Source organism: Siniperca chuatsi, linkage group LG19 (assembly GCF_020085105.1).
Source record: "Siniperca chuatsi isolate FFG_IHB_CAS linkage group LG19, ASM2008510v1, whole genome shotgun sequence".
Lineage (NCBI taxonomy): Eukaryota > Metazoa > Chordata > Actinopteri > Centrarchiformes > Sinipercidae > Siniperca > Siniperca chuatsi.
In genome coordinates this window covers 15,316,707-15,337,179 of record NC_058060.1, presented here as the reverse complement: position 1 = coordinate 15,337,179, position 20,473 = coordinate 15,316,707, and the positions used below count along the sequence as shown (strand labels likewise).

The window sequence follows — 20,473 nt, the reverse complement described above, 5'->3', positions numbered from 1 at the left end:
ACCACTTCTATTTTCAAAGAACAGTACAATATGGTGTTTACAAACATTTTATGGCAGTTTTGGGGACTCATGTTTTTGCTACACTTTACACAAAGGTAAGCTATTAAACAGCATTACTGGACCAGCTGGGGATTTAATATCTTACTCGAGGTCACTCAGCAAGGCAAAGGTTTTCTGGCACACAGGCTTGAATCAAGACTGTCTAGTAGAGGAACTGTCATCCTAATCATTATGCCGTGCTGCTGTCCCTTTATTAAATTGTGTACAGTGAGGAGAAACAGGAGGGATGGGCGCAAGGGAGGAGCTGGAACATAAAACCAAGATAAGAAAAAAAAATAAAAATACTGAGCACACAGCATACACAACTGACTTCCCAGCTGTCGACATACCCATCTTGTGTGTTACAGACTCACAAATATATGTTCACATACTTTATTTTTTCAGTGCTTTATTTTTTCAATACTTCTTCTCACAAGCCTCCAGATAAAAATATATGTTAAAAATATAAACATAACAATACATAAAAGTGCACATTCAAGCAATGTCTTGCACCAGAAATGGAAACTTCACATTTGGACACAAAATGGACACATTATGGACAAAGATATAATCTAACAAACAAATAACAAGGGCATGGCTCAGAAGGAATGAAACTCATTTATAATTTGAGGCCAATATATCAGGACCCAGTCTCTGTAGTCCCATAACCAGGCACAACATGAGGTTGATTTGGTTACAGAGGATACTGCAACAAGTCTTAGCAGAGACATCTTCAGTCATTGAGTTTCATTAGGTTTAAGGCAAAATAATTACAGTAACAGACCATCCTAAAACAATGACCAGTGATAAATGTAAATAAGTGTATACATAAACACAAATAAATAGCATACAACATGCTGTAAAAGTGACTTACAGTATTTCAGATTGAAAATGTGTATAACACTGTTGAAAGGGAACACTGTCTTATTTTGTATAGAGATTTTAATCTTAAATTCACTATGAAACTAAATTGATGTTATATAACTTTGAGTAAGTAATCATTTGGACGTGGAAAGTAAGGAAACAGAGTGAACACAGCTAGAGAGGGAACAGCACATCGCAAAAGGGAAGAGAGGAACAGGAAGAGAGCCTGAAGAAGGACATCTACAGCATTTTACATCATTTTTTAAGACAGAACACTGTTTGGGAAAGCAGCAGTTCCAGGGAAATTGAGGTTAACATGGCAGGTGCTACAAAGAAGGTTACAACTTTTGTGGTATTAGTAGAAAATAAGGTCTGGAAGCAGGGGACGAGGTTAACTAGTAAGCAGTCTACATGATCTGACGGTGCATACCGTAGCCCGTCATACCAGCTTGAGAAGCCCCGCGGTTGCTGCCCATCTGCAGGCCGATCAAACTCTGGCCTTGGCGGAGCTGCTCTTCACTGAACTCTCGCCGATACGCTTGGGCTTTCCTATACATGTACGACAGTTACAAGGTGAGGTAGAGGAACATGGAGCATCATGAGCATGCAGTTGTGAAAGTGTGAAGCTCCTCTGTTACAGTGAGCTTTCTCATTACCTGTGAAACCAGTCTCGGTCACCTCTGTAATGACCATCTTCCTTAGTGACAGCCACACTTCCCAGAGCCATGAGAGTTCTTTGCACTGCTGCCATGTCCTTTCCTATAGCCAGAACACAAGGATAATGTTGTCATGACATGTAGTGAAAACTGCTTATAATTGTAACAACTAATGTGAATGAATAGATACCACTCCAGCAGTAGATGGGATGTAAGCAATCAGAGGTAAATTCACCTTCCCAGAGGTCCACAGTTTGAAATATGTCAGTGGTTGTGACTCCATAAGCTTCAGCTGCTTGCAGGAACTGAGAAATCTTCTCCATTTGTTTGAAGGCCATCTGCGTCTCTGGAATCTTCTTGATAGGCTCCTTCCCCCTCGGATAAAGGCTGTTGATAAGCCTACAGAGGATCTGGGACAAAGGAGGTCAGAAATCTGGCTTGATCATATTAAACAGACACACTGACCATACCAACATGACAGTTAGTTCACCCTGAGACACTCTTATTTGTCATGCTTAAATGCCATAATTAATATTTTTGGTGTTGCAGCTTTCTCTCATCTTCGCTTTCTACTTTTTCCAGTGATTTAAAACATTTCCAAGAAGTCTTGCCTCAAGAGAAGTGGTATAAAATGCTTTTAGATTTAGTTTTGAAAGTTAGTTTATAATTGTGAGAGTAATTTCCGTCAGGGTAAACGCAACATGTTTTGTGGCTGCACTGCATTATTGTCTGTTGAGCCACTTGCTGGTGCAGAAATTGATGTCACTGCTTGGTCTACATGGATTTCTCTAAATAATTTTTTTTAACATTGGAGTCAGCTGGCGTGTCAAGCAAGAAGACATTGCAGCACCATGCAGGGCACATCTTTATAACTGGTTGTTAATTAGGTCTTATAGTGCTAAGCATTTTCAGTGTGGAGTCAGAGGAGTCAAAGGCTCCCAGAATGACTCAGTACAAAATTCAACATTTGCAAAGCAAGGACCACAACAGTTAGTAATTTAAAATGTTCTATTAAGACAAAACACAGTCCTATTTTCTACACTAACTAGGAACGATGATAGTGGTCTATTATTCCAATTACCAAATGTCAATACTGTAAATTCAGACCAATATTATTTACTGAAGCTTTCAAAAATAACACATAAATCTGGCTGCTTATTTGAGCCTTTTTTAATTCTTTTTTTAACTTCATGGGCTCTTTAAATCTTGACAGAGCTGGTATATCTAGCTTAAATAATTCAATGGTAACTTCTATTTTAAGTACAAGTACTGGAGCCACTCACTGTTCCATCCATCAGCCATTTCTGGAAGTTCTCTCTGCCCGGCTGCGGCCTCTCCAGGTTTCCTCCACACTGTGCAACTATCCAGTCCACCAACCGCTGCTCCAGGTTCATGTCATACTTCTGCTCGATCTTCTCCTGCACCTCTCGGCTCAGTCCATAGCTGGGCCCTCTGTTTGCCATGGCAGCTCTCGCAGACACTCTAGTATATGTAGTGTTTGTAGCTCTGAAAAGAACAAATGGTACACATGAGGCTGAAATAGCATTACTTTGTGACAAACTGCAAAAGTATTCTGACAAAAAACATATTCCTATAATCTAGGCCTACCTGTTTTGGTATATTTAGTGACTATTTTGTATCCTGATTAAATGGCTATAGGATACAAATCTTTTTAGAGTTAGCCTAATTTTTTCTTTGTTTACTAATCTGCAGCATTGGAGCACTATCAGAAACTATCTCAATGTTTGAAGAAAAGCCAAAAAGCCAAAAAGCCAAAAAGCCAGGTTTTAGTCTCTCTATAGCACCTGTCTCCCTTTGCAGCTCAGCACTCCACCCAGGCGCATCTCTGGAGGCTGTAGCAGGAAAGGGTGTGGTCCCTGGCTTCTGTCCCGAACACGGACCAGCCCTCTTATTGCTATGGTAACAATCAAGCCTGTTTCCGGCACGCTGTGTGCAGTGATGCACTGCATGAGATGACGGTTCAAGTATGACCTCCAGTAGGCAGTCATCATGGCGCAAATTAAATAATGTATTTTCAGAAAGTTTGCCCTCTCAGAAAACATACATTCATACAGTTTACAACAGTTCAATATTTAGTTTAATTCAATTACGTCAGCCCCATGTGCCGCATATAAAAGGTTTGTGTTCATTCTTCAGTTGATTGTCTTCACTGCAGCTCTTGTTGGGCGCAATTCTGTCAGTTAAATTCAGTAAATTAAAGTAAAGTCCCGGCATCTAATGTCACAACACCACATTGCTACGCATTATGCAGCTTGTTAAAACATTTTACTAACCCAAAGGCAACTGCGCAAAGCTCACGCACTAGCTGCGACACTGCATCGGTTGCATAAATATGTATATATACACACACATACTGTATACAATATGTCATGCACTCAAAGCAGTTTTATTCAATAAAGACTACGCGCACTTACTGAAGAAGAGAGCGGTCAGATTTGTCCGTGTCACAGTGTTAATTCCGCTGAGCTGGGCAGGGCTGAGGATGCTCAACTGCTGAAGCATCCATGAAGCGCAAGCACAGGCGCGTCGGTCCAGGCTGGGTCTAATTTGTCCGGGAGGGGCGAGTCACTCGTTTTATATGGCAACTCCTCCAGGAGGGGTCCCTAGAGACTCTCAACACAAAATACGACGTGACAGCGCTTCCGGACAGGGGTCACTGTAGTGCATGGTCAGCTTTAGGCAGCATGCAGTGACCCTCAGCAAACCAAAGACCATGATGGTGCCAAGCTAATTTAATTCTTCCTTTTAGACTTGAAGTCAATACTGACATTAACCTACTGTATACAATATAAACATCCCTCTTACCTCATCATAACTGGTAGATTCAGTGACTCAGTGGATGTTTGCCTTTGTTGTCTTGGATTAGTTGCTTTAACCAGTTGGGTCTCCCTCCTGAGTTTATTATTTTCTGTTTGGCTTCTACAGACACTAAATGAGTATTGTTTGTTACAGCATCTGTCTCTTAGTTTCAGTAAAAGAGCCATTTCTCTAATGTTAATGGAAAATGCAGTTTGCAGAGTGATGTGGCTCAATATGGTCTTGTTATATGCAACTAGACAACAGCTAAAATGTGGGATTACTTACAAAGCATCTCCTGGTAAACAAAGATGTGTGGTGCAAAAATATGCTTTATGTAAAAACTATAGCAAAGGGACATAGTAAAACACCATATGCAATGCCTTTATGCACCATCTCTTCTGCTTGCATTACTACCATCATGCTGTATGCTCCCATCAATTGATGTTTGATTTTAGTTTTGACTCGAAAAGCGACTGACTACATAGCTCAACTATGAGTTAAAGGTCACTGCTGCAGTAAAGTGGACCTGAGAAAGTTAAGTGGTTGGTTTCGCCCCATTAAGCATAGTACAGCTAGTGGCCAATTACATGTTAATAATCAACAGTCCAGTGGCTCCATTCAGCAGGCATCTCCATGGCTAAAGGCCAACAGGTATGGGGAGTCATGTAACAGAATGTTCTGCTAACAAAAATAAACCTCACATGGCTGCAGCCTACAACCCTTGATGATTTTGACTCACTATATAGAACCGTGATTCATTGTGGTGACATGCTAGTATATCTTGCAAATTGCTTTTCTGTTCAGAATTTTGTTGTTTACTCCATCTTGAATTTGCATAAAAGAGATGTCCTAATTTTGAAATCCTATTTTTATCGGATAAGTAATCATGGTGATTTGAGTTCGGGGCCTGATTTTGACACTTTCAAGTGTGTTATGTTTCTTATGAAAGCTGTACATTTTGAGAGTACTTAACTTTTAACTTGATATTTCTTAAGGTTTCTGTAATATAGCTCTAAATTTCCTACAATTATAAATACTTTTAGAGCTTTAGTATTATGTATGCATTTCAATATCAACGGCATTCTATCTTAATTCACAGACAGTTGTTGTTTGTCATTTCATTATGTTGTGTTAGTTGTGGTAACAGACTGAGACCTGCACTCTAGTGTGCAGAGGTTTTATTGGCCAAAATGGGTGAAAAGCGATTTAAAAAGGCACAGGAAAACTATGCGTCTAAGTAAAGAGTAAGGGGAAAACAGTCAGCGACAGAGACAGCAGCGACGGCAGACCAAATAAAGGTCAACATAACACTCCATATAATAACCTGAAACACATACAAATGCAACCTGAAGATATAAGGGAACAACTAGCAGGAGAGCTCCCTTTCAATATAGTTTGCACTGTAACGGCATGTTGAAATGACAGATGAAGTGCGAGGAGAATGACAGAGATGGATAAAAGGTGATATTTGGCAGAGAAACATGCCATTGTTTGGTACATTTCTTGAGGGTTGACTTCCCAGTAAACACAGTCCTTCTTTCCTTATTTGAGCAAAATCTCAAGCTCACTCCCCTATCCCTAACTCAGACCAAAGTGGTCAGCTTGTCTATGAGATCGTCAATAGTGTAGACCATGAGCTTGATGTCGTCCTTGTCAGACATACGGTGCTGGCCATGTCGCCGAAGGATGACATCCACATCAGGGCTGAGGACGCGTTCTGCAACCTGCATGGAGATGTGCCATGGGACGTCCTCATCTTTGAGCCCATGAATGAGCCGCACGGGACAGGTGATGGGGATGGGACTCTGGAGCACACAGTGATTTTCTGCCTCGCGCAGAAAGTCCATGTTAAACTTATAAAAACCCTCCTCTGAGTGTTTGGTGGGCACTGTCCACTCCCCCTTCTCCTCAAACTCCCTGCGTGTCTGCGCATTCAAACATGGATAAATCCAACTCAGAAAAACATGTAAATGTAAATGACAGCAAACTTTCAAACGACATGACGAAAAAATGTGATATATGTGATAATATTATATGTTCCTACCTCCAGAGGAAGAGAGTTGAACGATGTGACAATGTGATCAGCAGCAGTGGAGATGCCCACCAGTGCTGCAGTCTTCTCTGGTCTTGCAATGGCTGCCAGCAGCATGAGCCAACCGCCTATACTGGAACCCACCAGTATCTACAAGTAAACAAAAACACCATAAATAGACTATAAATCACCTGATTGATAACATTTGTTTTATTAAAACATTCAATAAAGACAACATCAGACTCAATGGCAGTGGAAGACTAATGATACCACAAATGTGGTAACACAGTGCCATCTTCTGGAGACGTGGTGGAAAATACAATGAATACTAGAGATGGAAGTTGAAAGGATTTTATCGTTTCCAATTCTATTATTGATTCTACTGTTTGACATAATTCTTTTATTTGCTCTCTAATAAATCCCTTTTATTGGTTTGGTTATTTGAGTGCAAAGTGAGATGTTAAATACAGATTTTATAGTGTTAATTTTATTGCTTAATCTGTTTGGAAAAAGCTAAGCTTGATGACCATATATAATACAAAATACAAACATTTAAGTCTTCCTCCTCTCAAAAATGTGTTTTCCTTATTGTTACTTAAAGGGATAGTTCAGATTTTTTGAAGTGGTGTTGTATGAGGTACTTATCCATAGTCAGTGTATTACCTAAAGTAGATGGTGGTCGGCATGCCCCCAGTTTGGAGAAGCCGACAGGAGTACCGGCAAGGTATCAGTTTAAGTGTACCACTTTTCCTTGCGGTCAGACAGCCCTTTCTTTTGGCACTATATTTTTCTCAACTGTAGAACTTCCGTATTCCTTCCTGTATTATGCTGCAGATCAGCTGTTTGGGTCTGCATTTCAGTGGTTTATGGAACAGACAACAAATACAGAAAAATAAAAATGAGCAATTATGACAGCAACGATGAAATGCCGTTCACTGTGAAGACGAGGATACCTTTATGAACCAGAGTATACAGAGGAAGAACTTTTGCAGATGGAGACTAAACTTGCCGAAAGAGAGAGAGAGAGGGGAAACTTCTGTGGAAACGGCGTCGTTCAGTTTATTTTTAGGTATTTAGCACTATCTTACCTGATGGTTGGGTACAGCAGTGCTCTTCAGCAAGTGTAAAAAATGATCAGTGCAAATGCGGAGTTTTCTCTATGTTGCGTGTTGTTTACGGTTGAGAAAATGTAGTGCAAAAGGAAAGGGCAGTCTGACGGCAAGGTAAAGCGGTGAAAATATTCTAAATATAGCGTACACTTTTTTACGTGGCTAAAATACATTTTGCTTCTCCAAACTGGAGGCATGCCGACCGCCATCTACTGTAGGTAATACACTAACTATGGATAAGTACCTCATACAACCCCACTTCAAAAAATCTGAACTATCCCTTTAACTTGGATATAACCTTCACTGTGCAGAATGATGTATGTGCAGAGTTTGACACTAGAAGGGTGTTTCCACATTAATCTCCTGAAGGGGGAAAGTTTCTCTGTGCTCACCGTAAATCTGAGTTTAACATGTGAACATATGAGCAGGATTTTGTAACATCATAACTAGTTTAGAGCCAATCATGGTCCAATATACAACTTACACAAGTGTGATATGGAAACTTGAAGCCTCCAGCACACAAACACTGAGAATGGACTTGTCAGTGAAGTAGGAGACGTCTTGTTCAGCAGTTAAACTTCTGAACAATATTTGTATAATCACAGAATTTAGATTCTTGATTCAGGCAGAATGAGTAGATTTAATTTTAAGCAGAGTATCTTTATGTCTTAAAATATGTTTGTGGAAGGATCTTCAAACAAAAAACAAAAACAAAATATCCACTAAAAAATAACATTTGTCACAGTCAGTAATTCACGAGTGGAACTACAGCCTGAGTTTAACATTAGAATATTTATATTGTGTTTGCAAAACACACATTTTCCATTTTGGTTTGTGGCACTGATGCTCACATCATACAGTATGTAAACATTTTTACTGGTTGATTTTGGGAGTGGTAACACAGATACACTTGCACCACCTGGCTGTAGATTATTAAACACATCATATTCTTATAATTTAATTTAATGCATGTATATTGAACAAAGTTAACCCTATAATTGTAACTCTTGACTGAAATCAATGTTTTGCGAGTGTTGCATCTTGCCCTTCTTGTCCAGCTTGTTAAAATACATCCATACATTTCAAGATGTTTTCCTTTCATGACACAAGTCTCTCATGAAAAGCTGGGACAGTACTCGGTCCTGAGAGCATGAATTCTGACATCAAGTCACTGTTTGCTATGCACAGAAATCAATTACTGATACTGATTATTGATGTGTCAGAGCGAGACGGTTCTCAGCTCTCTAATCATTTGAAACCTGCTCTAAATGGGAACCGACTGTCAATTCCCATCTCTATTGAGCAAAGTTTTCATAACTTCATTGATTACTAACCACCAGTAACTTGCAAAGGGACATGACTCTTAAGACATATTTACCTGTGGCCCCTCTGCTAACTCATCCAACACGAAAAGAACATCTTTTTTCCAGGTACCAATAGTTCCTTCTGCTAGCACCCCCTCTGAGGCCCCATGTCCTGTGTAGTCAAACCTGGGAAAATGTAAATAGAACAGCCCATAGCCATGGGTATCAGAGGGTAAAACAAAAGGCAAGCCATGACAGGGACAAGGTTAATTAATTATTTTTTTATTTTTTTAGACATTATGAGTACAGTAAATTATATATAGTTATATACACTACACTGAACATGGGATTAGGCCTTTGAGTATTCAGTATGATGGAGCCATGTCTTTTATATCCAACCGCCTCAGGAATGGAGGCTTTGCAGGACAATGAGGAAGGTTGGAGGTATTTTTAAAATACTGAAATGATTCATTTAAAATTGAGAAAATTAAACGATAATTTTGATTTACAGGATTAGGTATGGCCTCACACATTAACAGTTGTCGTTTTTGTTTGGTCCACATCATTATAAATGGAATCTTTTGGCTTTTCAATGTTGAAATTATTGAACTGAGCTCTTTCAGGTCTGTTGAAATAAAGGATCCATCTATCCAACTTGTTATAACTTAGTTATAGTCAAAAGGCATATGGCACAAGACATTTTGTGCTACTCTCCATAACCAAATCCACTAAAATGTATTTTGTATGTACGGTTATCTTGGGGCATAACGCTACGTGGAAACAAAATCAGACATCATTATTTACAAACACAATGTAATCTATTATTTATAGTAAGACTGATGGCATTTTTGTTTAGTCACATTTTCTGCTGTGTCCTTATTTCACAGTGCCACTAAATATATTATAACTTAATCATATGGTGACCAGGTCTTTTCAGTAGCTGTCTCACAGAAAGAACCTTCTCCTTCTATTAATTAACGAATTTCTCTCTTTAAAAAACAACTTAAAAAACACAGTTATACATATTGTCTACTTGTACTTCTCTTGTTATTTGATCATGGCTGTATGAGTGTTTTTTTTTGCTCCTTGCAACGCTGTAACGCACAGATCATCTGTGTTGCGTGAATTGAGTTTAATGCTGAGTGTAAAAGTTGAGTTGTTTTGTAGGTATTGATCACAGGTGTTTCTCAGTTGATAACAATCACAAAAAATACTGTATGTATGAGGTGTGTCTATTTGATCTGATCTATTCTGTATTCAGTATGAGATTATGAGCATGGTCTTGTATCCCTCATTAGTGGTGTGTTTGGATGACTTACCTAAGGTATGAGTGCCCTAGTGACCTACAGAACTCCTCCAGTGACTCAGCTTTCTGCCCGTTCATGCTGGAGCCATATCCTGGGAGGAAGACCACACCTGGGCTCTTGCCCTTCACTCTTCTGTAGGCCAGCTTTGGAAGGTCTGGTCGTGAAGCATACTGAACTGTGGACTTGTGTCTCCTGTCTCCTGGTTGACACAGTACAAAGTATTATTGCTATGGCAAACCATGTTATGTAAAACATTCAATGCACGGTATATTAGCTAATTTAGTTACACATCTTAGCCATATACAACGTCCCACCCCATTTTAGAGGCTTCTCTTGACGCAAATTACAAAACCGCACATGGGAAAACAGCGTGGGCATTTTTTCACATCAATCAAACATACCAAGAATTTAGGCAGTCACTGACTAAGTGAAGCTAGTTAATGTCGAAGCCTTTTCAAATACTACGAGAATCAACGTAGACGGCGCAAAAACAGACACAAGCGCAAACGCCGTCCCATTTACGTGCCCTATTTTTTTTTAAGACGACGCAGTCTGTGCGGGTCACACCCCCTCCTCTGCGTTTAAATACCCTTGTATGAAACTCAAGCGCTGTGAAATTAATTGTGCGTTAAGCGGAGACTTGAACAAACCTTCCAGACGCTTTGAAGATAAAGCTGCGAGCCCTCCATTACTTAATATCTGGGAAAGTCCTCTGCGGCAGGACCTCAGCGCGAAGGCTGCCATACTGCTTCGCGACCCACTGAGGAAGTATCGCGAGAGTAGCAGCAGTGACTCTCGTTTACTCACAAAGTACATCAGTTGTAGTCCATTATATTACAACCACAGCACAGCTCTGTGGAGCAGTGGTGGAAGAGGTATTCAGATCCTTTAAGTAAAAGTAGCAATACTACAGTGTAAAATACTCCATTACAAGTAAAAGTCCTGCATCACAATTTGTGTTAAGTAAAAGTACAGAAGTATTATCAAAACATGCACTTAAAGTATAAAAAAAAAAGTCCTTATTATGCACCAGAATGGCCCATGTTATGGGCCCATGTTGATGTCAATGTTACATTATTGCATTGTTGAATAAATATTATTGATGCATAAATGTGTATGCAGCATTTTAATGTTGAAGCTGGTCGAGGTGGAGCTGATTTTGTCGGGTAGTTTAATCTTCACAATTCATCATATTTTATAAAGTGACCATATGTTTTGAATGTAAAATCTTAATCTGCAAAGCAACTTGTCACTACAACCAGACAAATGCAGTGGAGTAAAAGTATAAAGTAGCAGAAAATGGAAAAGTAAAGTACAAATACCTCAAAACTGTAGTTAACTGCAGTATTTGACTAAATGTAGCAATTATATTCTACCACTGCTATGGAGTTGCTTGCTCTTAGCAATCATATGATAGCATTGTCATGACTTTTTAAAAACATATTTTGCTCTAGTTTGTTCTTACTAATGCTCGGTCAGACCCCAAACCAATAAATTGTACTAAATAGCTGCACTTCAGTAACATCTTTCATCTATAATGGCAGCCAAAAGCCTGTAAGCTTAAGTATCCTGGAAGTATTTGTAAATATGAAGTGAAAAACCCTTTATTAAAAAACTATTTGAGAGTTTTATACCTCATTTTGACATTTTATAGACAGTGGTAGAATAAATATTTCACATACTTTACTGAAGTAACAGTAGCAATACCACACTGTAAACATACTCTGTTACAAGTGAGAGTCCTGAATTAAAAATGGCTCCTGTGAGTGTTACATTGTGGGCCTATATGATATTATTAGATTGTTAATGATGATGCATTCATGTGTAGGTATCATTTTAATGTTGTAGTTGGCTAACTGTATGTACTTTATATACTGTTGGGTAATGTAATCTATAACAATGCATCATATTTTATGGTTTCATCATATGTTTTGATTAAAAAAAATGTAACCTGTAGTACAATATTTCTCTCTGAAATGTAGTGGAATATAAGTAGAAAGTAGCAGAAAATGGAAAATACTCAAGTACAAGTACTCCAAAACAGTACTCGAGTAAATGTACTTAGTTACTTTCCACCACTGCTTATAGACTGCTCATGTTTTTTTGCATACATTTTATTTTGTATTAATTTAATTTTACATTATCCACATGGGGATTCAGGCGTCCATCCATTACTGGGCTTGGCACGTACTGGCTAAGCTAAAAGAGGGTCCCTAATGCAGAGATGACTAATATTTTGATATGAGACAGGATGCTAAAAGGCTAAAATAACCCTGAACAGAGAATATAATGAAAGTAGCAGGGAACCTGTTGTATGTGTGTGACTGTCAAGTGAAGTGTCAGTTTGCAACATGACTCAAAGCGTCACAGGCGGAAGGTCACGGAGCAGCAGAACGGAACGGAAGCGGGAGTAAAAAGCCTATCCGCCATTGTGGGATATGGTGAGGGATACTCCAGTAAGACACTAGTCCGTTTCAGATTGACTGTTAAAGACCATCTGTGGCAGGATCGGACACATTTATAGACGCCGTCTCCACAGACACAAAGTCGCCGTTTGTAACAGGCAGAAGGACCAGATCGTCGTCAGGTCTGACCGCGGGAGGAAAACGCCGCCTTGTAACCGTTACACAGTGACTGGACAACCCGAGAGACGAGCCAGGAAAGCACAGAAGTGCAGAGATAGGCAGGGGGAAGCCGTGGACAGTCTCACAAAAACAGCGATCAGTTTCGGTTCCTGGAGGATGTCTGCGACCACAGTCGATCAGGTTCGTGTATTGACAGCTGAAAGGTGCTAATATATTAGCCGCTCGGCGGAATCAAACTTTGCCGACAACAGTTTGATCTGGTTTGGCATGCCAGATCAAACAGGCTAAAAAAGTCTTTGATATATGATAGCTATTAGCTGTACTGTAGGCCGACTGTATTGCCAACCAACTCTAGCTGTAGCCGGTTGCCAATGCGGCACCGTTTACTGGATGTCAGAGCGTTTGACATCCGGTCAATAACGCGAATTAACCTGTAAATGCTAACATCCGGGCTGATGGTTTTAGCTTGAGGTTACCACCATCGACTGTTATATTTATCCATGTAGGATACAGCCTGCTCTCTGAGTGTTTCTTGTTTCCAGTCGTGATCTGACAACAGTCTCACCTCTTTTTCCTGTGCTGCCCATTATTTCAGAGACCTAAAGGACAAGGAAATAAAGGTAAGGCATTTAAATGGTGAAGAAGACCTCGTTTTAACATGCTATCAGGGTCCTTGGTGGTTGTGCTTTGAAACAGTAGCCTAAACTGCAGCTTATTTATGTTATCATTGATGACTGTCATTAATTCTGCATTTGTTTTGATAATGTTGCACCACACTGAGATCTTGTCATGTTTTAGATTTGACCACTACATATCCATGACCAAAATATAATCAGTTGATATCTTGAGCCTGAAATATTTGGGAATCACATTAGATGTGATGGTTTAATGTCCTCTCTTTCCATCCTTAGTGCAAAACGGATCAATGCATCAAAAGGATGGTGTGAATGATGATGATTTTGAGCCTTACCTGAGCGGCCAGACAAATCAGGTAACGTCCTACAATAAACCATAATAGGTCTGTCCAGCCTGAAGATGTGTCACCTAGAACTTATGGCCAGTATTGAGTTTATACCTTCATGTTATGGACAAATTAGTTGCATATTTTAGGTGTCAGTCCAGTTTGATTGTGATTTTCTTGTTTGTTCCTAAAGATGACCTATGTTCCTATAACTGAACACACAATCTATCTTTACTGTTATGTCATGTTAAATTATTAGCAGATTTTTTAAAATTGTACTGCTTGTCATTTTGTGTAGTACATTAACTGACTGTCTCCCTATGCCACACAGAGTAACAGCTATCCACCAATGTCTGACCCCTACATGCCCAGCTACTATGCTCCATCCATTGGTTTCCCTTACTCTCTTGGAGAGGCTGCTTGGTCCACAGCAGGAGACCCTCCTATGCCCTACCTAACTACCTATGGACAGATGAGCAATGGCGAGCCGCACTTCATCCCTGACGGTGTGTTCAGCCAGCCAGGTGCCCTGGGGAACACCCCTCCCTTCCTGGGCCAGCATGGCTTCAACTTCTTCCCTGGAAATGCGGACTTTTCCACCTGGGGTACAAGTGTCTCTCAGGGTCAGTCCACGCAGACCTCAGTCTACAGTAACAGCTATGGGTACGCCCCCAGCTCGCTGGGTCGGGCCATCACAGACGGACAGGCAGGCTTTGGAAGTGACACCCAGCTTAGTAAAGTCCCGGTGCTGAACAGCATTGAACAGGGTATGACGGGGTTAAAACTGGGTACGGACATGGTGGCAGCTGTCACCAAAACCGTGGGCTCACCCCTAGGAGGCACAGCAGGTATGAGCAGTATGGCAGCCAATAGCCTCCCTCCGTCTGTCAGCTCATCTGCACCTAAACCTGCCTCCTGGGCAGCCATTGCAAAGAAGCCGGCCAAGCCACAGCCCAAGGTCAAACCCAAAGCCAACATGGGGATGGGGGTAGGTGCGACCATTCCCCCACCCCCCATAAAGCACAATATGAACATTGGTACTTGGGACGATAAGGGCTCTCTGAACAAGCCCCCATTAGCTCAGACTATGATGCCCCCGCAGCCTATGGTGCAGCAGCCCCTCCTAGCTCAGCACCAGCCCTTACTGCAGAACCCGTTGCCCCCTCAGCCTCAACACCAGCCCCAACACCAACACCAACACCAACATCAACACCAACACCAACATCAACACCAACACCAGCCCTTCCAGCTCCAGTCTCTCCAGTCCCCCAACACCCCCATCCTATGCCCCCTGGCCCCCCACACCTGCACCTCACCTCTCAACCTGGCCCCCCACAGCCCCTTCATCAGCAACAACCCCAGCAGCCTGGTCCACCCCCCAACCGTTGGGTGGCTCCCAGGAACCGGGGTGATGGTTTTGGTCTGGGTGGAGGAGTCCCACTGAGTGCCTCCCCTTGCTCTGGAGAGTTGCATCCCGTGCTGGAGAAACTCCGTGCCCTCAACAACTACAACCCCAAAGACTTTGACTGGAACTTGAAAAACGGACGTGTTTTCATTATCAAGAGCTATTCAGAAGATGACATCCACCGCTCAATCAAGTACTCTATCTGGTGCAGTACAGAACATGGCAACAAGCGCCTGGATGCTGCCTACCGCTCACTGGGCAACAAGGGGCCCCTATACCTGTTGTTCAGCGTCAATGGCAGTGGGCACTTCTGTGGTGTGGCTGAGATGCGCTCACCGGTGGACTACAATGCCTATGCAGGCGTCTGGTCTCAGGACAAGTGGAAGGGCAAGTTTGAGGTGAAGTGGGTTTTCATCAAAGACGTGCCCAACAACCAGCTGCGACACATCCGGCTGGAGAACAATGACAACAAGCCAGTGACCAACTCCAGGGACACTCAGGAAGTGCCTCTGGAGAAGGCCAAACAAGTGCTTAAAATTATCGCCACTTACAAGCATACCACCTCAATCTTTGATGACTTTGCACATTATGAGAAACGTCAGGAAGAGGAGGAGTCTCTGAGGAAGGTGAGATAAACACACATATAAAGAACCCTGTGCCCTGTAAATAGCTTGTTTGTATGCACAAGACAGTTCAGTTTAGTTACCCTTTAATTCAAAGGGAGGCTAACTTTCACTGAGTCACTGCTACAGGCTGTAGCCAGACTGTAATCATCAGCCGATCCTTGTTCCTGCTCTTAGACAGAGGTTGTAACATCCTGTGGCTGAATGAACAGTCTGGTGTAAATGGAAGTTCCCAGAGTTCTGTCAGCTGATTGACATGCCACCATTACTCATAAGACAGCTCAGGAGACCCTGATTCCTCATCAGCCATCTTGTGCTGTTGAGATTGCGATGATCTGCGCAAGTGGAGTTAGACGCATAGAGGTTTCCTGAAATAGCCCACATTCCTGGCATTCCTTCTTTCAGACAAAGGCAGATGTAGGCTCTGATCTCTCTTTGAATGCCAGGCCTCTCTGTTCTCCACAGGCTCCTCATGCTTTATTAGTCTTTAACAACATAAGCCCTCGGCCTGCAAACTGGCTGCAGCGTGCCTCAGAGTTGGTACAGTTTGCCTCAGATGTTCTAAAGGGTTGATAGAAAAAAGATGTTTCAAAAAGATGTTTCCCAGCAAAATACATGATAGAAATGCATGATTACATTTGTCTGTGTACAGTTCTGAAAAGCACACACAGTGTAAGCCTGTGCCCTCGGAGGGGAATCTAAAATATGTTGCAGCGGTAATAACAGTGGTTAGCCTAAGTAGTAAAAACTCTGTGGGATGCTACTGTTGTGGAAAAACAGCAGCCACGGGGTGAATAATATGTTATCATTGCTAGCCTTCTGCTGCATCCATTCTTAGATTCACCAGTATGCTAATCTAATTGCGTTTAGAAAACCCCCGTAACCCGCTCCTTGCTTTTCTCCCACCCCCCACCCCTCACTGCTAGTTGATGCTGTATTGACTCCTCGCTGCTGACCTTGTTAGTATGCGCTGGGTTACTTTCTCATAAATATTTCAAGTCAATGTTTTCAGGCTTCTGAAAACAACCTGTCAGTAGAAAGTCTGTTTCATCCGGCGTTGTGCAGGCGTTGCGCTGTGCTGCTTTTGTAGCCCTGACCTCCTACATGACAGGATCGGCCCAGCTGAGGCCTCACCCTCCTTTGCCTGACAAGGTTAATTGTTCTCCATTGTTTGGCCTGTCCTTCCCGAACTTTGAGAGGTGTCAAACCAGCACAGCTACTTGCACTATAACACCTTCCCAAAGTTGTTTTTTTAAAGATAACGTTGGCTCTAAATGTTGTTGCAGGATTTTATTAGCATAACAAATTTGGCAATTAATACTTAGTGGTTAGCTCCTTCCTTCCTCTGGATACACAGTAATAAAAAAGCTCATGGCATGTTACGGTGAATACCAGTCTACTGTAATGGTTACAGTTGTATGACACCACTAAAAATTTAGTTAATTAGGTTGATTTTTGCACCAGGAAAGAGTTTTATTACCTGAAAATCCAATGGAATATCAATTCAGGCAGAGGATTTTCAAATAATTGAAAACGATATGCCAACATATATATATATATATATATATATATATATATATATATATATATATATATATATATATATATATATTCTCCAAGAGGTATAAGGTTTTGTATACACTGAATTTTGTGAAGGTTTCTATCCCCATATCCCCAGAGCCACAGCCCAGTCTGAGCAGCCCTTCTGGGGATAGAGTTACACTGGGGGTCTGGGTCTCACAGAGAATTTCCCAGACCACTGACATGGACACCCACTCCTCAAAGAGGACACTGTTCCACCTAAATAATGGCACAAAGAGTTCGAGTCCCTGGGTTGTTTTGACTTCCATGTTTTTGTCTAGGATTTTACCTTCACTATCATATCTTTAATGAGAAACTGAGTGTTTAACAGCAGTTTTTTTTTTATTCATTAAGCACCCTTTAATATTTAATATTGAGGTGTGTTGTGATTATTCATATTTGTTGAGTATGCGTTGTGCCAGTCTTGTGTTTATCCGCAAGCTGAGCGTAGTGGCTGTATAAACATAGCCAAACATTTTGCTTAGTACATACCTGAGGACTACTAAACTCATCTTCTCTCTGTTTTTCTTACAGCAGATATTCTCTTGCTCTGTCTCAGTTATCTTAACAATAAAGTTCTATGTATCCTTACTTAAGTGATGGATTAGTTTTCCTGCCAGTGAAGTGTAAATCCCTATAACAACAGTGAAAACTATAGACTTGCCTTGATAATAAAATAGAGGTTTCATCTGAGGAAATCATTTTAAATAAAATAATTTTTTCTGTAAATAACTCATGATCATGATTTTTATCCTTGCATGATTGTTTGTGATGTCTTTAATTAAGTTAAGTTAAATTGTGCTTATATTGGAATATAATGTAATATAAGGCAATATACAAAACATCATTTGGGTTTTCTGTCATCTAAGATTCAAATGTTTGTCACTGAAACAGGTTTGGAAACCAGCACTTTCCTTAGAGAATAGTAAATCAAACTGCACATTATCATTATTTACAAAGGTTTATGCAAAATGGGACACCACATGACGTGAAAAATGCTTTGGTTTTAGATTTCTGAAGAGACAGCTGTTCTTAAATAGTCAGAATTGATAGAAAAACTTTTATTTTTAGTTAACTTTCAGCAGCAGATTATATTTTTTATTCTCTTTGGTTTCTTCTGAGACACCCACTCGGTTTCTTGCACAGATTAATAAAAGTGTGAATTGAATCTCTACAGTAAGTCAAGCAGTTTTATAGAAACTACCTGTAACGGGCTGTAACTGCAGCATCAATCCCCAGTTGACTGATACTGTCAAGTTATTAAGTATTACCCGTCTTTGAGTTGTAATTGATTTAAAATAGTTCCTACAAAGAATATTTTCTATGTATAATGCAAAGAACACATATGAATGTACTCAAAATAGAAACATTCAATAAATCCTAACTAATGAATGAGATTTGCAGAGTGGTACGAATGCAGATCGACACAATAAAGACATTCATTCGATATGTCTTCTAAGAAGTAAAATCAGTATCGATCGCCCTCATATGTAGTTTTTGATCTTCTCTGACAGTAGTACAGGACTCAAGTATCACATCTTCTAAGGGAGTCACATTGTGTCAGTGGACCCAGAATTCCTTGCTTTGCCTGTGAGTTATTCCCAACGTCACCTCAGACATTAAGTGCATCTGTATGTGACAGTATAGAATGACATCTACATTTTACATTTATCCCATTAATAAAGACTAGGGGAGCAGCTCTGATGTTGCACTTTTAGCTGCTGTTTTGTTTGTTTGTGAACCCTTGTTACTCTTGTTCTGGTACCATCCACTGATTATCTCTTTTCTGTTTTTTCTCTTGCCAGGAGCGCAATAGAAATAAACAGTAACCTTCAAGCAACCTCTCTGCTAGAACTGCAACACTAATGACGTAGGACCTTAAATAAAATCTGCCTAACCATAAGGAGGAAAGGCTCTTGCAATCTTTCCGCTGAAGACGACAATGAATCTGAACACTTGAACATGACAATAGATGGACTCATCTGTATCCGTTGACTGGTGCATCAAACCCCGTGTTCCTGTCTCACGAGAAAAAGAACGTAACCTTTAAAGCACTTTCAGTCCTTCTAAACAGCCTCTACCAATACCCTTAACTCTCTAACTGTGTTTTTTGTTTGTGAGCAACTAACTGACTAACCAAAGTAGTCAGAAGATTTCACTAGGCTTATTTGTAATTTTTTTAATGCCTCAAATGTTTGGGATATTGGTGAGCTTTATCAGCTCCTGAAGAGAATTAAAGATGATATGTATGAATTAATCTTTTACTTGAATCTGTATTCAGCCGTCTGATCCTCCTCAGACAGAGGTTTGGGTGATTGACAGGTGGGACGAAATAATTGGGAAACAGCCACAATCATGCCAATCATAGGATGTGTCCTCCCTCTACCTGTTTCCTTCCTTTCTGCAACTATTTCCGTGTACCAAAAGATTACAATTATGCAGCAGGCTGGCAATCACCGGCCAGTGCACATCTTTGGTTTTTTCTCTCTTGTGATTCTGTCATTCTTAAGTGCATTTGTCTGAGGAGAAACCTGCTGCTCTGGTAGAACTAGCGGTGGCCTCCTTGGGCCCTGTGGGTGACTGTCTTTGCTCTGATGTTGATGTACTCTACTGTACCTCAGGCTCAATCAGACTGTCTGTCCTCAACAACTCTTAGCACTTTTGGGAGAACCCCCACATCACCCCTCCTGCTGGGATTCCCCCAAAAAGGCAAGACATCAACTGCAAGGATGTGACAGTTTTCTCCTCTAGGTAACTCACTAGCTAAATAAAAATTACCCATGTTTAGCGCAAACCTTGCTTTTGTGTTTTTACTCGGGGGGCTTCACAATATAGTTAAAATGTCAAAGGTGTACAATAAATACATTTAAAGATGACACCACATCAACATGTTAGCTATGTGGGGGTTAGCCTGTCAGCCTCATAGTACAGTTGCAGGGTATAACAACCTATTTTGAAATGCACACTTACCTGTATGGAGCATAACAACAAGGACATGGCCATGCAGACAGTGGTGGAAAGTATTTGAGTATTTTATGCCACTTTATACTTATAGTCCACTACATTTATTTTGCAGCTAAAATTCCACATAAAAAACACAAACAAAATACAATAATCTTGTAAAATAAACACATTGTTACATATTACACCAGTTGTCCAGCCTTTTTGGCCCTTAACTCTACAATAA

General features: G+C 40.7%; 3 protein-coding genes across 6 annotated transcripts; 1 reads left to right on the top strand and 2 right to left on the bottom strand.

Moving 5' to 3' along the window:
- Window positions 1-431: 431 nt before the first annotated feature.
- Window positions 432-5,390, bottom strand: tagln3b (transgelin 3b). Of its 3 annotated transcripts, none has more exons than XM_044175689.1 (5): window positions 3,995-5,390; window positions 2,843-3,065; window positions 1,795-1,969; window positions 1,560-1,662; window positions 432-1,452 (listed from the first exon to the last, which is right to left on the bottom strand). In XM_044175689.1, the coding sequence occupies exons 2-5, from the start codon at window positions 3,020-3,022 to the stop codon at window positions 1,311-1,313; spliced, it is 600 nt and encodes a 199-aa protein (XP_044031624.1). In that variant the 5' UTR covers window positions 3,023-3,065; window positions 3,995-5,390; the 3' UTR covers window positions 432-1,310. The 3 variants fall into 3 exon arrangements, with proteins under 3 accessions (XP_044031624.1, XP_044031627.1, XP_044031626.1); XM_044175692.1 differs by lacking the exon at window positions 3,995-5,390 and adding an exon at window positions 3,365-3,965; XM_044175691.1 differs by lacking the exon at window positions 3,995-5,390 and adding an exon at window positions 3,168-3,350.
- Window positions 5,391-5,540: 150 nt separating this feature from the next.
- Window positions 5,541-10,939, bottom strand: abhd10b (abhydrolase domain containing 10, depalmitoylase b). 2 transcript variants are annotated; one of them, XM_044175683.1, is made up of 5 exons: window positions 10,782-10,939; window positions 10,144-10,330; window positions 8,899-9,010; window positions 6,424-6,561; window positions 5,541-6,304 (listed from the first exon to the last, which is right to left on the bottom strand). In XM_044175683.1, the coding sequence occupies exons 1-5, from the start codon at window positions 10,873-10,875 to the stop codon at window positions 5,963-5,965; spliced, it is 873 nt and encodes a 290-aa protein (XP_044031618.1). In that variant the 5' UTR covers window positions 10,876-10,939; the 3' UTR covers window positions 5,541-5,962. The 2 variants fall into 2 exon arrangements, with proteins under 2 accessions (XP_044031618.1, XP_044031619.1); XM_044175684.1 differs by having other exon boundaries at window positions 10,144-10,327.
- Window positions 10,940-12,451: 1,512 nt separating this feature from the next.
- On the top strand, window positions 12,452-20,080 carry ythdf3 (YTH N(6)-methyladenosine RNA binding protein 3). The gene is given in 6 exon segments (XM_044175660.1): window positions 12,452-12,896; window positions 13,312-13,336; window positions 13,628-13,707; window positions 14,009-14,939; window positions 14,942-15,708; window positions 19,092-20,080. Coding segments are annotated over 6 exon segments (1,851 nt in total). The 5' UTR covers window positions 12,452-12,872; the 3' UTR covers window positions 19,116-20,080.
- The last annotated feature ends 393 nt before the right edge of the window (window positions 20,081-20,473 follow it).